The sequence below is a fragment of the Torulaspora delbrueckii genome, chromosome 8, assembly GCF_000243375.1.
Source record: "Torulaspora delbrueckii CBS 1146 chromosome 8, complete genome".
In the NCBI taxonomy this organism is placed as follows: Eukaryota; Fungi; Ascomycota; class Saccharomycetes; order Saccharomycetales; family Saccharomycetaceae; genus Torulaspora; species Torulaspora delbrueckii.
Window position 1 is genome coordinate 670,271 of NC_016508.1, and position 15,522 is coordinate 685,792.

Consider the following 15,522-nt stretch of genomic DNA (forward strand, 5'->3'; position numbering starts at 1 on the left):
AATGATCAGATCAGGTATTTTAGAGGGCTCTAACAGCCATTGAGTTATGTTTTTGTGCAGTTTCATAGCCAACGTGATATTCTGGCTACGATTGACAAGTGCTCTGGACCTCAATGGCGCTGGGATTGGTGTGAAAGAGCAAGCGAAGGTATGGTCGATTCTGGGGTTCCTAATACAAGGCGAGCAAAGAAGTATCCTGGTAGATCTTTATCCATTTGTTACAGGTCTGGAAGACTATGAGAGTGACATTGAGTGCGAAGACTGCGATCTGCCCACGATAGTATCCGGAATACTATCAACAGAGTATGGCATGAAGGATATCGCCGCCTTGCTCCCCATTTATTCCAATTTGTATCCAATGGGAATGTTAAAGGATGACCATGATACATCGAATGAGAGCCGTTTTGTGTTGAATGGAAAGCAGTATGTGAAATCAGATGATGTGTTCTATCTAAAATCCAAAGAATTGCAGAAACAAGCTGAATTTAGCGATCTTGAAGTAACGCAGCCAAACGAAGTTATAATCGGTAACAACAAGGAAGCACCGATCGTTATTCTTTATGGCTGTCCCGATGAAGCCGGTGAATTCGAGGAGTTTAACCGTAACTTGTACAACGAGGCTACGACATCTGGCAAACTGAGGTATATATGGCGTTCGAGTTGCCCTTTGGAGAGATCTCATATTACTGGAGTGCCAGTTAGTTTTACTTTGAGAAATCAAAGCTCTCCAGCAGCTTTACCAATTGAATCGCTCGATGTGCCCGAAGAATTTACTAATAGATTACCAAGCTTCGAAACTCCCACAGCTGAAGAGTTGAGTGGTATTGATCTTAAAGTTGCAAAACTTGTGGCTGATCATTATTTCAAGTATAGGGATTTCCACTCTACTCTAAGCTATGCCAAGGGAATAATAAATAACCTTCCTCTCTTGCTACAACAGTTGGCTAAGCTAGACACAAACACATCTGAGATTTCGAAATCCAATGAAAGACTCAGTGATTTGGGTATTAGCTACGATATGTTGGGGATATACGTCAACGGTCAAAATATGAGATTGTCAGAAGTAGACAGATATAATTTGCTTAGTGCCGTTGTGTCAGAGTATCTTAGACTAAGTCATTTAGGCGCAGCTTTACAAACGGCTGATAAAAACTGTACTTTGGCAACCGCAAAGCAACTACTTCAAGAGTTTTCCAGGCTCTCTCTTCCAAATCTAGAAGAGTTGCAACCAATAAAGGTGGATTTGCACAGAATCCCGGGATTCTCCGAAAGTGTGATTTATTTCAACGATATTGAGCAAGATGGTCAATACGATGAACTGGGGACTGAGATTCAGAAATTTTTTGGCAAATCCAAATTCGGTGAAATTCCTGAATATAGACAGAATTGGAATGAGGTTATCTTTGTCATTGATTTTGGCCGCCTAGATGATCAAGAAGCAAAATATGCTTTAGACGGTTTGAATCGTGCACTGAAAGCAGTTGCACAAGGTTACCCACAAAGAGTGGGGCTCCTTCCTTTGAATACGGGCTCCGCTGAAGGTATAATTAACGATATTTATCGGTTGAAGGATAAAGATCTGAACGAACTTATGGAATTTCTTGAGACAATACCAACCCCAGACTTTAGTTCAAAAAGTTACGATAAAGCGCCCAATTATTCAAGAATTTTGAACGAACTCCAAATACATGAGACATCCATTATAGTCAATGGAGAAATTTACCCTTTTAAGAAAAACAGCTGGCACTATCTTATCGCCAAGGTCATGAAGAAAGACAAAGCTTTTCTGAAGAAAGAGTTACTGAAATTTGGTAGTAAAAAGGAGCTGACCGATATTGACGTGAGAGGGTTGCTACATCTGAGATCTTCAAACACTCGTCATGGAAAGTACGCACCAGACTATTTTGTTGATTCATCTTATACGTCTTTGGATAATTCCGTTTTGCAATTATTTGGAGGCCGTGTTTTGGAGTACACTAAAGGGAAAGACTATCTGGCATTACACACAGTCACACTTTTTGATGATTTTAGCTGTTCACAAGCGTTAGAGAGATATAAACATATTCTCGAAACGTCATTTGTCGGAGTTAGAGTTAGAATTATTCACAGAGGCTCATTGAAAGATCACACTTGGAATAAGTTGAAAATTATTTTGTCCAACGAACTTGATATGGCGCAAATTGATTCTCTTATTAAGACATCTAAAACAAGTTACTCCGTTCCGGAAGTGAGCAAAGATGATATCAGCAGATGGTTGGTGGATTTCTCAGATGAATCTCTCTCGGATGGTGCCTTCCTGGTGGTCAATGGACGATTCATAATCCTGGATAACGAAGAAGTTCCTTCAAAAAACCAGTTTGAAGCTATAATAAAGAGAGAGGCGAAGAGAACATTGGACACTTTAAAAGCGCTAGAGATTGTGTGTCCATCGACCCTGGAAGGTGAGATAAGTCCGGATTTTACTGAGATGGTATCAGCCACTTTGACCAAGCTATTTTATCATGGAGCGCAACTTTACAACAATGGGATTGATTATACTCCCGAAGGGTTTTTGCCGCGAATCAATGTCAACTTGGAGTTTAACAATTTCACGGTATTCGAGAGTCATAGCGATGAAAAGCCAGTAGATGTCAGTCTGTTCTTGGATCCAACAGAGGAAAGGTCTCAAACACTGCTATCCTTAGTGACTTTCTTGGAGCCTATACCATTTGTCAACTTGCGTATTGTGCTACTCCCAACCGAAGATCTCAAGATTACACCGGTCAACCGAATCTATCTGGATGATTCGAGTGATGTCGTCATCGAAGAAGAATCAAAGAAAGAATACCAAGTGGAGCTTGATGTTCCCTCCGACTTTTACGTAACCAATACTTCTCAATTGGATGGTGTAATCGTTGAAGTTCACGCCTTTAAAAAAGGTGAGCTGATCAGCGAGTCCAAGATTGATGGTGTTGGAGGTGTGTGCTTGGAACTTGTTGACCCACAAAACAACGTTGTAGCAAATTGCATCACCATGACGACCTTTGGTTATGGCCAATTGAGAGCAAAATCTCTAGGAACAGGTTTTTCGATCAGGAGTTGCGATCCAAGGTTCAGAGTCACTTCCTTTGCATCCAACGGTCGCTCAGATTACGTTAGATCGACTACTTTTCCACTTTTAAGCTTGAACAAGGCCAAGGTGCATGTAGAAGTAGAAGAAATTTCAGGTGCAAAAATGGTAGTGGATTCAGACAGCGACGAAATGCACATTTTCACGATCCTCAAGGATAATGGGGAAGATGAAGAAAAGACTCAGAAAATGATCATATCAGTTCTCCTTAATGCAAAGAACAGGAAAGTCAAGTTTTGGATCCTTGATCAAGCATTCCTAACAAAATCTTTCAAAGAGTTCTGCCAAAGAATTACTCAAAGTACAGATTTTGAAGGGTCAGTGGAATTTATCAAGTACAAATGGCCATTGTGGCTAAGGCCTCAACGATTCAGCGATCGCAGAATGGATTTGTACAAAGTTTTGTTTGTTGATGTAATTTTCCCACAAAATGTTTCCCAAATTCTATACATGGAACCAGATTCCTCTCCCATTGATCCGACCGAACTATATGATGAGGAGGTAAGCCTTCCCTTTTCGTTGCTCGAAGCTTCTGGACCAGGCTACTGGGATTCCGGATACTGGGCCAAGACCCTCCAGGAGAGAAGGGCTAAGTTTCACACAACTGATCCAGCCTTCCTAATCAACTTACAAAATCTGCGCAAGCTTGAAATGGGTGACAAGTTACGTATACACTATCAACGACTCTCTGCGGATAGAAACTCGCTGATCAATGCTGCGCAAGACTTACTAAACGATCTACAGGTGGAAGTGCCCATCAACACGCTTTCTCCACTCACAAAATCTCGTTTGAAAGTCGATGATGAAGAAGTAGCTTTGTGGCTTGATGGAGGCAGCTTCGAGGAAGAATTGAACGAAGAATTGGCTGCTGAAGAGTTAAGAGGCGATTTGATTCACGATGAGCTTTAAGCAGCCGCTTGTTGCGCCCGCGCTGGGAAAAGCGAAAGAAAAAACTGTATATAATAAAATCACGAATGAAAAATTCCAAACAAACTTGAATTGTAGTTGAGTAAATAAGCGAGATAAATTCATGTGTAGAGGTTATGGAAATTGGAGCTGACAATGCTGCTGATACAGCTATCAAGAGGCCGTTTGAGAATGAAGATTTGCCCGAGGCTGGTAAGGCTAAAATAGAGAATCAGGGCAGGAAACGGCTGGCGTGTTCAAATTGTCGAAGACGGCGTAAGAAGTGTGATCTGACTTATCCCTGCGGTAACTGTCAGCGTTTGAGTTTAGAATGTAATGTGAATGAAGAAGACTTGCGTAAGAAACGGTATGCTGCTACTTATGTCAAGTCATTGGAGACTCATATCGCGTATTTGGAAACGTCTTTGAAGAATCTGGTGGACAAAGTGTACCCGAATGACGTTCAGGTTCTCAATAACATGATGATCGGCGATGTGGATTCTGGTTTTCCTAATAATTTACCTCCCACGATTGAAAATCCAAGGTTATCTGTTGACAAGAAAAGAACATTTATCAAGGGTAGTTACTATCCCGAAGGACCGGTGAGTGAAAAAACTCAGGTGCTTAGACGCTCAACATCGGCTTTATCTGTGAACTCGCTCGTCTCTTCAAGCTCTTCAACACCTTCTGCTTACCCTGAGACCATGAAGAAGGAAAGGATTAAGGATCTACATACGGCTGTGATTGTGAGACCCAATCGTAATCCTGATCCAAACCTGATCAACAATGATCCAAAGGTGTTGAAATCGTTGTCCAAATTTTATACGTGGTTGTATCCTGGACACTACTTCTTTCTGCACCGTGAAAGTTTTTTGTATGGATTCTTTAACCACGCAGAGAACCATTATGAGGATTCCAATTACTGTTCAACGGAGCTGATTTATGCAATGTGCGCTGTCGGTAGTCGTCTTTCGCCTGAACTGCACGACATGTCTCAAATTTACTACGAAAAGAGTAAGACTAAGCTTTTGCAATTAGTTTTTGACGAAGATAGTGTTGCGAGTATCACCACTGTGCAAGCGCTTTTCTGCCTTGCATTCTACGAGCTGGGAAAAGGTGATAATAAGATCGCATGGTACCTGAGCGGTCTTGCAATTCGTGTAGGATACGAGATGGGTTTTCAATTGGACCCTCAGGTGTGGATTACCACTGACTCGGATGATGCGAAACAGAAACTGACCAAGAGCGAGTTAGAGATTCGTTCCCGGATTTACTGGGGTTGTTACGTGGCGGACCACCTGATCTGCGTCCTTCTGGGCCGTACATCTACATTGAGCGTTAGTAATTCCACCATTCCACAGAGCGATGAACTTCCGGAACTTGAAGGTACAGAAGGCTTCAAATACAGAAGCGATCATGAATTACAGGTCTCTGTTCCATTAAAGAATTTGATCGTGCTCTCACGTGTGGTGCAAATTTACACTGCTAAGATCTTCATCGAGGCTCATCTCACCTCACAAAAACTAGTTTTCTTAGCTCGATTCAATTTGAAAGTGCAAAGTTGGAGGCAATCATTACCACCGTTCCTTGCTTGGTCAACGCAGTCGCTTAAAGATATGATGCTTGCAACTGATCCCACAATCTCATATTTCTGGTACTACTACTACATCGTGCGTCTGATCTTCAACAGACCCTTTCTAGCAGACTCCAGTGATAGTCGTGCCGTGGTAATGGACGCTCTTGACGACTTGACTACTTTGTTCACGAATTTCCGTGCAAGATTCCAAAATTTTTATAAGGCAACTTTACAAATGTTGTATGCGTGCCTGCTAGCCACGAACTGTTTGGAACACTTGCTTCATGCAACTGCACCAGATACTCCACAGCACCGTGAAGTGACATCGAGATTGAGATTTTTTTCCACCATTTTACACAAAGATATGGCCGTCACGTTTGATTTACCTTCTACATTAGCAAGAAGTCGAGACCACCAACCATTACAGTTGGACCAATTGGATCAAGCCTGTAATTCAGCCTACACGCACGATTTTACTCTGAGTAACGAGATCGACGAATTGATAAGAGAGCTGTTCGGTTCCAATGATCCGCAACTGCCTACAACATAGGCTGTCCGGATCGGCCATGGTATAGTCGGACACCAATATAAGCCGTCGATAACCGAACTCCGCGTTATCAACCGCTGGTAACCGTGAATAGCCGATCTTTAGCCGCCAAGTAGTCCGAAAAAAGAAACGCGGTGGTCGTTTCTTGTTGCGCGGCGGTTTGCTTTTGCGCGATGAGCTAAGCCAGCTCCGAGAGAGATCGCACTATATAAACGGGGCACTCGTTTCACACATTGATAAAATCTTCCCATACTCTAAAAACCGTTTCGTTAGTTATTGGTTCATTGATTGATTAATTGATTGATGGAGTTTTATTCGCCGCAGCCGGAACATGCGCAATTGCACGGACCGGTAGAGTTAAAAGAAGGATTGCTTGTGCGCGATAATGGGATCGATGCGTTGTTAGAAGAGTTGTTGATTCCTTCGCCACCGCTTTCGCCGGTTTGCAGTGATCGGGAAGAGGAAGAAGAGCAAAAAGATGAAAATTCTATTCAAGTAAGGCCTAGTTGGAGTCCCGGGCTTGCCGTAAGGCGTGAAAAGCGTTCTTTACAAGGGTTTTTGGCAGAGTATAGGGCTTTTAAAAGGATGGATTGTAAGTCTGTAAGACGTCCCAGAGTTTTGGCAGATGCAGAAAGGATTTATCGTACAAGGAGAAGGTTGCAGGAGCCTCGTTCGGAATCGGATGATGAGTCAGCACCAATGAGGCCTTCTACACCCTCGCGCCGTAGGCGCGTGGGAACATCCTGTGTGGTTTCGCCACTCGCATCGGCGAAAGCAGTTCATCAGACCCCCCATTATGTGCCCAGTATGTCTTGGGAGAAATTGCCCGATTATTCGCCTCCATTAGCTACATTGAGCTCGGAGAAATGTTTGAAAGTAGAATGGAAAGGTTCTCCAATGGACCTTTCAAATGATCCATTACGAGATCTGTTGCATCCTGCGGAGTTGAACCTTGCCCAAACGCTACGACTGCCCTGTGATCTATATTTGGATTCGAAACGGAGATTGTTTTTGGAGAAAATGCATCGTTTGAAGCAAGGCTTGGCATTCCGAAGAACTGATGCTCAAAAGGCATGTCGTATAGACGTTAACAAGGCATCGAGACTTTATGCTGCTTTTGAAAAAGTGGGTTGGTTAAAGGATTCTAATTTTACGATTTTCTTATAGGACTTTTATTATATAGGTGTTTGGTTATTGAATTTTTTTATTTTTACTCTTCGAACTCTTCGTATCGAGCAAAGAGCCTTTTCTTATACTCATCCATATCAGTATCCCAAAGTTCTGCAGCTATCGCATTCAAAGGTGATCCATTGTTTGGCTCTTCCAATAGTGCCTGTAGTGAGAGTAATATAGTCTGTACGTTGTAAACTGCAGACCATTGATCTTTTAAAATATCCAGGCATATATTCCCACTCATGTCCACATTGGGATGCCACATCGGGCTTACAAATGTAACCTTTGGCGGTTGGTAAGGGTACTGATCCGTAAACTTAAGTGATAGCCTAAACTTGAGGTTCTCGTAAGGTGTACCTTCTGGACCCACAATGACACCAAACCACTGAGTCAGATCATCCTCACTAGCAGGGAAAGCACTTAGTCCCGGGGTTGGGGACATCATCAATTGTACAAGTTCATTTTGTAACCTCTTGACTACACTATGACCTTCTGCTGCAGTTGTCATACTGGCAACTCTATTCGACTGGTGTTGATCTTTTGTACTTTCGATTTGAAGTGGTGATCAATGTTGAAAAGGTCGAAGTCACGTGATGTCGAGCTGTGAAAGGTCAGGGTCCTGGATCTCGATTCTAGAGGGTCTTGACTCGTAAGTGGTCGTTGAGTTGTTCAATATCGCTCTGGCTCTCGTATCAATGTAGTGAGAGCGGGACTTGAGTGTTGTGCGATTTGATTGGGCCCGAGATGTGATCGAGTCGATTCGTTCTTGTGAACCGTACTCTTCGCTCTCCACGTATAGTTGGCGCAATTGAGTTGTGATGAGTCTGAGTGAGTCGTCCACGGGTTTTAATGAATCAAACACGGGTCTCAATGAAGAATCCCGACATTCGAGTACTTTAACCAACGATTTCTTAAATTTTAGTACATCGCTGTGCAAGGCACGAGTCGCACGGATTTGTTTCATAAGTTGCTGGTGTAAATTGAACGCAGATTCGATCTGTCGTATTTTCTCTTGCAAATCTCGTCCACTGGCTTCCCACTGTGAGTCATCTATCACCTCAAAGTCTCGTTGGTGCGCCAGTCGGAAGACATTGGCATCCAATAATTCCTGCGGTATGCGTAAGACGTTACGCAACACATATAACTCTAACTTGTCAAAATTCTTATCCACTGAGCTCTCCAACAAGGTCTCTAACTTGGCAATCCCAACCCTAACTTCTTCTGTGTAATCCTCTCCATCAACAACGCTTCTCTCCAGCAGGTACTTCTCCATCGCTGCTGTACATCTGTACATAATCTCATTTACTGCATTGATAATATCATCCACGAGTGATATCGCAGGGTATTGTAAATGTTCTGTGAGCACAGATGTCGAGTTCATCGTTGGTGCCGACATCTTTGGCTCTTCTCTGTTTTGTTGGTATTGTTTGCAAGATTCGATGACGCGCGCGTCTTTAATAGAGGTCTTTCATATATATTTTACAAATCTATTCGCTATCGCTGGATTCTTCGTCGCTATCAGAATTCTCCTCGTAGATGATCTCTTCACCATTGCCCTCATTTACTTCAGGTAATTCGAGGTCCTTGTGGCTTGCTGTGTTTTCACTGGACACTTCATCATCAAATACAATCTTCTTGTTAGATACAACTGGCAAATTCTCCGCTTGAGAACGTTCTTTATCTTGGTTCCCCTCCGCAAGCAGTGTTCCCTCCACTGAGATGACTCTCCCTGTGGTGTAGACGTTTCTGATAGTGAATTTCAATTTACCATCGATCCTTTCGCCATTTGCGTCGACCCAGTAGTCCATTGACCTTCTTGTAAACTCCGACTTCTCATCATCCTGGTCATTCTCGTCTCGACTTTGTGATTCTGCGTCTTCTTCTTCGTTATGCACAAAAGTCCAGTCCGCTGGTATATGGTTCTTCTTAATACTAGCGTTGAATGCATCGTGAACTAGTAAACCGATGTGAGATGCAGACTGGATGAAGATCCACCCTTCAATGACATCGCCGATCTGTGGTTGCCACACGTAAAGTACTACTCGGCACCACGTGAACCCGAATGGAGTGTCCGCTGATAGTTTTACCAGTTTCCCCGGTGGTCCCTCGTTATCCTCATCATCACTCAAAGGGTTGGCATCTACAATTTCAAGGTCCTGGTATCCCAGCACTACACCACTCACTTTACTGTTGTATTTCATCACCATTGGGTTCAGATGCTGTCTCATGACACCCTGAAGCGGGTTTTCAGTATACTTGGGGGCCAGTGATACATATAGCGACACTGGTACACGTATTATGCAATTAGAGATCCCATCGACCACTGGGTTTTTCACCACGTTCTTGTGCTTCTTGATGAACTTTGCCGCTTGTAACTCTTCGACAGATCTTTTCCTAACTTCAGCCATCCTCAATGCAGTTTGGATAGTAACTAAAAAGGCTTAATAGGCGCACAATTTAACTGTAAAAGCTCATATTTTAACCAAATAGCGATGAGATGAGTTGAAATTTCAATAAAATTTTCATTATGCAGCGTCGCTTTTGACGTCCGCTTGCTTTAAGATCAAAACATAGAGATATAACAACTGAACCACTTAACCGCCACTCATCAAACAGCTGAAACAAAATCCAGTACTTTCATAAGCTGATTCATAAGGGCGGACGAATAGCTTCTGTGAGTTCGGTTGTGACTTCTACTCCAGGTGGTTTATGGTACTCCTGTTTTGCCGCCATTATGTGGGAGCCCACAGACGTGTCAAAAACTCTCATACAAACTCATACGATTTCTGCTGCTGTTGCAAGGCACTCTTGGACTGATTATTCCTCGGTACAATTAGCCGCCGAATTAGTTCTGCCGTTTTTCGACTCCATATAACTCGCAAGTACTCTCGTTATTTCTTTCATGTCATGGGGAAGATTTTATAACCTAGTGAACCAACTTGGCCTGGAATTGGGCTTCTTGGAGGGTTCGGCGGCTAAATCTCTCCATCACCTGATCGTCTCCGTGTGCAGCGATCCGATGGAAGAAGAAACGGTCTGAAAAATTTTCTACCATAATAGAGCTCATCTCATCAATTAGTATTAACAATTGTTAGTACTAGTTCCTAGATATAACAGAATCATTGACTACTGAGCGACTTGCTATACGATGGATATCTCTAAGCCAGTCGGTTCTGAGATCACTTCGCTCGATTTCAATATCCTGACACCTCAGGATATAAGGAATCTATCCGCGAAGCAGATCACAAACCCAACCGTCTTGGATAATCTGGGACACCCAATCTCGGGAGGTTTGTATGATCTGTCGCTTGGTGCTTTCTTAAGAAACCTCTGTTCTACATGTGGTCTAGATGAAAAATTCTGTCCCGGTCACCAAGGGCATATCGAACTTCCAGTTCCTTGTTACAACCCGTTGTTCTTCAACCAGTTGTATATCTACTTGAGATCCTGCTGTTTGTTTTGCCATCATTTCCGTTTGAAGAAGGTTGAAGTTCACCGTTACGCTTGTAAATTAAAACTTCTGCAATATGGACTCATCGATGAATCTTACAGATTGGACCAAATTTCTGTCGCCGGATTTGAATACTTAGAAGATGACGAGGATGATGAGGCTGCTGAGGATAACGCAATGGAAAGTTCTAACACAAAGAAACCTTCTAAAAACATCTCTGCTGCATTACTGAAGGAATTGATTCAAAAGCGTACCGAGTTCGTTAATTTGGAAATTGCTAAGGCATTGTCTGAAGGTAGAACTTCCGAAAGAGGTACTTTTACAGCTACCACAAATGACGAGAGAAAGAAACTGATACATGATTTCCATAGAAGAGCGTTGAGTAGAGCTAAATGTGACAACTGTGGAATGTTCTCACCAAAATTCAGGAAGGACGGTTTCACCAAGATCTTTGAAACTGCGTTGACCGATAAGCAATTAACTAATAATCGTGTCAAGGGTCTAATTCGTCAAGACATGATCAAAAAACAACAGCAATCCAAGAAATTGGGAGGCTCTGATGAAGGTGACGCTGTTGATGAGGACTTTAATGCTGATAGAAACTCATCTGCAAGACCAAAATCGGGTTCAACTTACATTCTATCCACTGAAGTCAGAAACATCTTGAGAGCTTTGTTCAAGAAGGAGCAACATGTTCTACAATATGTTTTCCATTCAAGACCGAATGTTTCTAGAAAGGTTGTGAAAGCTGACAATTTCTTCATGGAAGTAGTTTTAGTCCCACCAACTAGATTCCGTCTACCATCCAAAATGGGCGAAGAAGTGCACGAAAACACTCAAAATCAATTGCTATCCAAGATTTTGACTACTTCTTTACTTATCAGAGATTTGAACGATGAAATGTCTACCATACAAAAGGACAAGGTCTCCGTCGATGACAGAAGAGTTATCTTTAGTAGATTGATGAACGCTTTTGTTACAATCCAAAATGATGTCAACGCCTTCATCGATTCTACAAAGGCTCAAGGTAGCGCTAGTTCTAAGATTCCCGTTCCCGGTGTAAAGCAGGCACTTGAAAAGAAAGAAGGTCTTTTCAGAAAGCATATGATGGGTAAGCGTGTTAACTACGCTGCTCGTTCCGTCATTTCTCCAGATCCAAACATTGAGACTAATGAAATTGGTGTTCCTCCTGTTTTCGCTACCAAGTTGACATACCCGGAGCCTGTGACAGCTTATAATATTGCTGAATTGCGTCAGGCCGTCATCAATGGTCCAGACAAATGGCCAGGTGCTAGTCAAATTCAAAACGAGGATGGTACTCTTGTTTCTTTGGTCGGTATGACCCTGGAACAACGTAAGGCTTTGGCTAACCAGCTGATGACACCTTCATCAAATGTTTCAACTCACCCATTGAACAAAAAGGTTTATCGTCACATCAAGAACAGAGATGTTGTTTTGATGAACCGTCAACCTACTCTGCATAAGGCTTCCATGATGGGTCACAAAGTTAGGGTCCTGCCTGGTGAGAAAACCCTGAGACTGCACTACGCTAATACGGGTGCTTACAACGCCGATTTTGATGGTGATGAAATGAACATGCATTTTCCACAAAATGAAAATGCGAGAGCTGAAGCTTTCAACTTGGCGAACACCGATTCTCAGTACTTGACACCCACTTCCGGTTCCCCGGTTAGAGGTCTGATTCAAGATCACATTTCCGCCGGTGTTTGGTTGACAAGCAAGGATAGTTTCTTTACAAGAGAGGAGTACCAACAATACATTTACGGATGTATTCGTCCTGAACACGGTCATGCTTCCAGAGGTAAGATTGTTACAATGCCTCCTGCAGTTTTGAAACCAGTGCCATTGTGGACCGGTAAACAGATTATTTCGACTGTTCTCCTCAACGTCACGCCAGCAGACATGCCAGGTATCAATCTAGAATCCAACAACAAGATCAAAAATGAATATTGGGGTAAAGGTTCCACTGAGAATGATGTCATCTTTAAGAACGGTGAATTGGTTTGTGGTATCTTAGACAAGTCTCAATATGGTGCTTCTAAATATGGTATTGTCCACTCGCTACACGAAGTGTATGGACCTGAAGTTGCTGCTAAAGTTCTATCAGTTCTCGGTAGGCTATTCACCAACTATATCACAGCTACTGCTTTCACTTGTGGTATGGATGATTTGCGACTAACAGCCGAGGGTAACAAATCTAGAAGTGAGATCTTGAAAACGTCTATCGATATAGGTCGTCAAGCTGCTGCAGAAGTCACCAACTTGGATAAGGACACACCATCTGATGATGTCGAACTATTGAAGCGTTTGGAAGAAATTCTTCGTGACGAAAACAAATCAGGTATTCTTGATGCCGTCACTTCTTCGAAAGTGAATACTGTCACTTCCAAGGTTGTCTCCACATGTGTTCCTGACGGTACGATGAAAAAATTCCCTTACAACTCGATGCAAGCGATGGCTTTGTCTGGTGCCAAAGGTTCTAACGTCAATGTTTCTCAAATTATGTGTCTGTTGGGTCAGCAAGCTTTGGAGGGTAGAAGAGTTCCTGTGATGGTTAGCGGTAAAACATTGCCATCATTTAAGCCCTTTGAAACTGACTCCATGGCCGGTGGTTACATCAAGGGTCGTTTTTACTCTGGTATCAAGCCCCAAGAGTATTACTTCCATTGTATGGCAGGTCGTGAAGGTTTGATTGACACTGCTGTGAAAACATCTAGATCTGGTTATCTACAGCGTTGTTTGACTAAGCAATTGGAAGGTGTTCATATCTCTTACGACAACAGTGTGAGAGATGGTGATGGTTCTTTGATTCAATTCTTGTACGGTGGTGATGCAGTGGATGTCACAAAGGAGTCACACATGACTCAGTTTGATTTTTGTCGCGAAAATTACGATGCCTTATTGAAGAAGTACAACCCTGTCGCTTTGGCTGAACACCTCGATGTGGAAACTGCGTTGCAGTATTCTAAGAAGGTTAGCAAAAACAGGAAAAAGAATTCGAAGACCGCACATTACGAGCAAAAAGTCAAGTACGATCCAGTGCTGGCTAAATACAATCCTGCTAAATATCTGGGATCAGTTTCAGAAAAGTTCCATGATAAGCTTGAAAGCTATCTGGAAGACAAAGCTAAGGAATTCAAATCACGCGAAAGTGTCAGTGCGAAGAGGTTCAGAGCCTTGATGCAATTGAAGTATATGCGTTCATTGATCAATCCTGGTGAAGCAGTCGGTATCATCGCTTCACAATCTGTCGGTGAACCTTCAACACAAATGACATTGAACACTTTCCACTTCGCTGGTCACGGTGCTGCCAATGTGACTTTAGGTATTCCTCGTATGAGAGAAATTATCATGACTGCTTCCTCTGCAATCAAAACACCTCAGATGACCTTGCCTATCTGGGATGACGTTTCTGATGAACAAGCCGACCTATTTTGTAAATCTATTTCCAAGGTTGTCCTGTCAGAAGTCGTCGATAAGGTCACCGTCATCGAAACTACTGGTTCGTCGGATGGCAATGCTCCATCTCGTTCTTACGCAATCAATATGAAGTTCTTCAGCAAAGAAGAGTACAATGAGCAATACGATGTGTCAGCTGAGGAACTGCAAAATGTTATTTCTAACAAGTTCTTGACTCAACTTGAAACCGCTATATTGAAAGAGGTTAAGAAGCAAAAGAAGACATCGCTACCTGAAGTTGGTGTTGCTGTGCCAACCTCCCACGTAGCTTTGAATGAGGCGGCCGAAGGATCTGTTGACAAAGCTACTCAAGATAACGATGAAGAAGAGGCCCGTAAGAAGGGTAAGCAAGCCGTATCTTACGAAGACCCAGATGACGAGGAGCTTGAGACGATGAGACAAGCCGAAAAGTCGTCTGACGAAGAGGAACTTGACTCTGACAAGGAGACTAAAGATTCAGATGCTGAATCTGATTCGGATGTTGAGATGGATGACGCTATTGAACGCACTGCTGTAGAGATAACCAAGAACCTAAACAAATCCCAGCGTGATCGTCAACATGCAGTGACCTCAAAGCAAAGATTTGTGACGAAATATAACTTTGATGACGAAAATGGTAAATGGTGTGAGTTCAGATTGGAGCTGGCCGCAGATACCGAAAAGTTGCTGATGGTTAACATTGTTGAGGAGATTTGTAAGAAATCGGTGATCAGAGAAGTTCCACACATCGACCGTTGTGTCCACTCCGAGCCAGTGAACAACAAAAGGATGCTTGTTACGGAAGGTGTCAACTTCCAAGCTATGTGGGACCAAGAGGCCTTCATAGATGTCGACGCCATAACATCTAATGACGTTGCTTCAGTTCTACGGACTTACGGTGTTGAGGCAGCTAGAAACACGATCGTTAATGAAATCAACAACGTTTTCTCCCGTTATGCTATCTCCGTCTCTTTCCGTCATTTGGACTTGATCGCTGATATGATGACAAGACAAGGTACTTATTTGGCTTTTAACAGACAAGGTATGGAAACCTCCACCTCTTCCTTGATGAAGATGTCTTACGAGACAACCTGTCAATTCTTGACAAAGGCCGTCCTTGATAATGAACGAGAAGAGCTTGAGAGTCCTTCAGCTAGAATTGTCTTGGGTAAATTGAGTAATGTTGGTACGGGTTCATTCGATCTTTTGACGAAGATTCCAAACAGTGGTGTATAAGAAATTGGGGTATTTGAGATTTTCAAGCTTCAAAAGTTGTAGACTACATATACTAAAAGAATTAT

The 15,522-nt window shown here is 42.7% G+C and overlaps 7 protein-coding genes across 7 annotated transcripts; 4 read left to right on the forward strand and 3 right to left on the reverse strand.

The window, feature by feature from the left end:
• Positions 1 to 46: 46 nt before the first annotated feature.
• Positions 47 to 4,018, forward strand: KRE5 (Kre5p; the record flags this gene model as incomplete). Its single annotated transcript, XM_003683416.1, has 1 exon — positions 47 to 4,018. One exon carries the CDS (start codon positions 47 to 49, stop codon positions 4,016 to 4,018), a length of 3,972 nt encoding a protein of 1,323 aa, XP_003683464.1.
• Positions 4,019 to 4,152: 134 nt separating this feature from the next.
• On the forward strand, positions 4,153 to 6,141 carry TEA1 (Tea1p; the record flags this gene model as incomplete). The annotated part of the gene is made up of 1 exon (XM_003683417.1): positions 4,153 to 6,141. One exon carries the CDS (start codon positions 4,153 to 4,155, stop codon positions 6,139 to 6,141), a length of 1,989 nt encoding a protein of 662 aa, XP_003683465.1.
• Positions 6,142 to 6,441: 300 nt separating this feature from the next.
• Positions 6,442 to 7,305, forward strand: TDEL0H03960 (uncharacterized protein; the record flags this gene model as incomplete). The annotated part of the gene is made up of 1 exon (XM_003683418.1): positions 6,442 to 7,305. One exon carries the CDS (start codon positions 6,442 to 6,444, stop codon positions 7,303 to 7,305), a length of 864 nt encoding a protein of 287 aa, XP_003683466.1.
• Positions 7,306 to 7,348: 43 nt separating this feature from the next.
• On the reverse strand, positions 7,349 to 7,819 carry UBC11 (putative E2 ubiquitin-protein ligase UBC11; the record flags this gene model as incomplete). The annotated part of the gene is made up of 1 exon (XM_003683419.1): positions 7,349 to 7,819. One exon carries the CDS (start codon positions 7,817 to 7,819, stop codon positions 7,349 to 7,351), a length of 471 nt encoding a protein of 156 aa, XP_003683467.1.
• A 78-nt stretch (positions 7,820 to 7,897) lies between these two features.
• On the reverse strand, positions 7,898 to 8,707 carry MTW1 (MIND complex subunit MTW1; the record flags this gene model as incomplete). The annotated part of the gene is made up of 1 exon (XM_003683420.1): positions 7,898 to 8,707. One exon carries the CDS (start codon positions 8,705 to 8,707, stop codon positions 7,898 to 7,900), a length of 810 nt encoding a protein of 269 aa, XP_003683468.1.
• Positions 8,708 to 8,798: 91 nt separating this feature from the next.
• RPA43 (DNA-directed RNA polymerase I subunit RPA43) lies at positions 8,799 to 9,719 on the reverse strand (the record flags this gene model as incomplete). The annotated part of the gene is made up of 1 exon (XM_003683421.1): positions 8,799 to 9,719. One exon carries the CDS (start codon positions 9,717 to 9,719, stop codon positions 8,799 to 8,801), a length of 921 nt encoding a protein of 306 aa, XP_003683469.1.
• Positions 9,720 to 10,459: 740 nt separating this feature from the next.
• Positions 10,460 to 15,457, forward strand: RPA190 (DNA-directed RNA polymerase I core subunit RPA190; the record flags this gene model as incomplete). The annotated part of the gene is made up of 1 exon (XM_003683422.1): positions 10,460 to 15,457. One exon carries the CDS (start codon positions 10,460 to 10,462, stop codon positions 15,455 to 15,457), a length of 4,998 nt encoding a protein of 1,665 aa, XP_003683470.1.
• Positions 15,458 to 15,522: the final 65 nt, after the last annotated feature.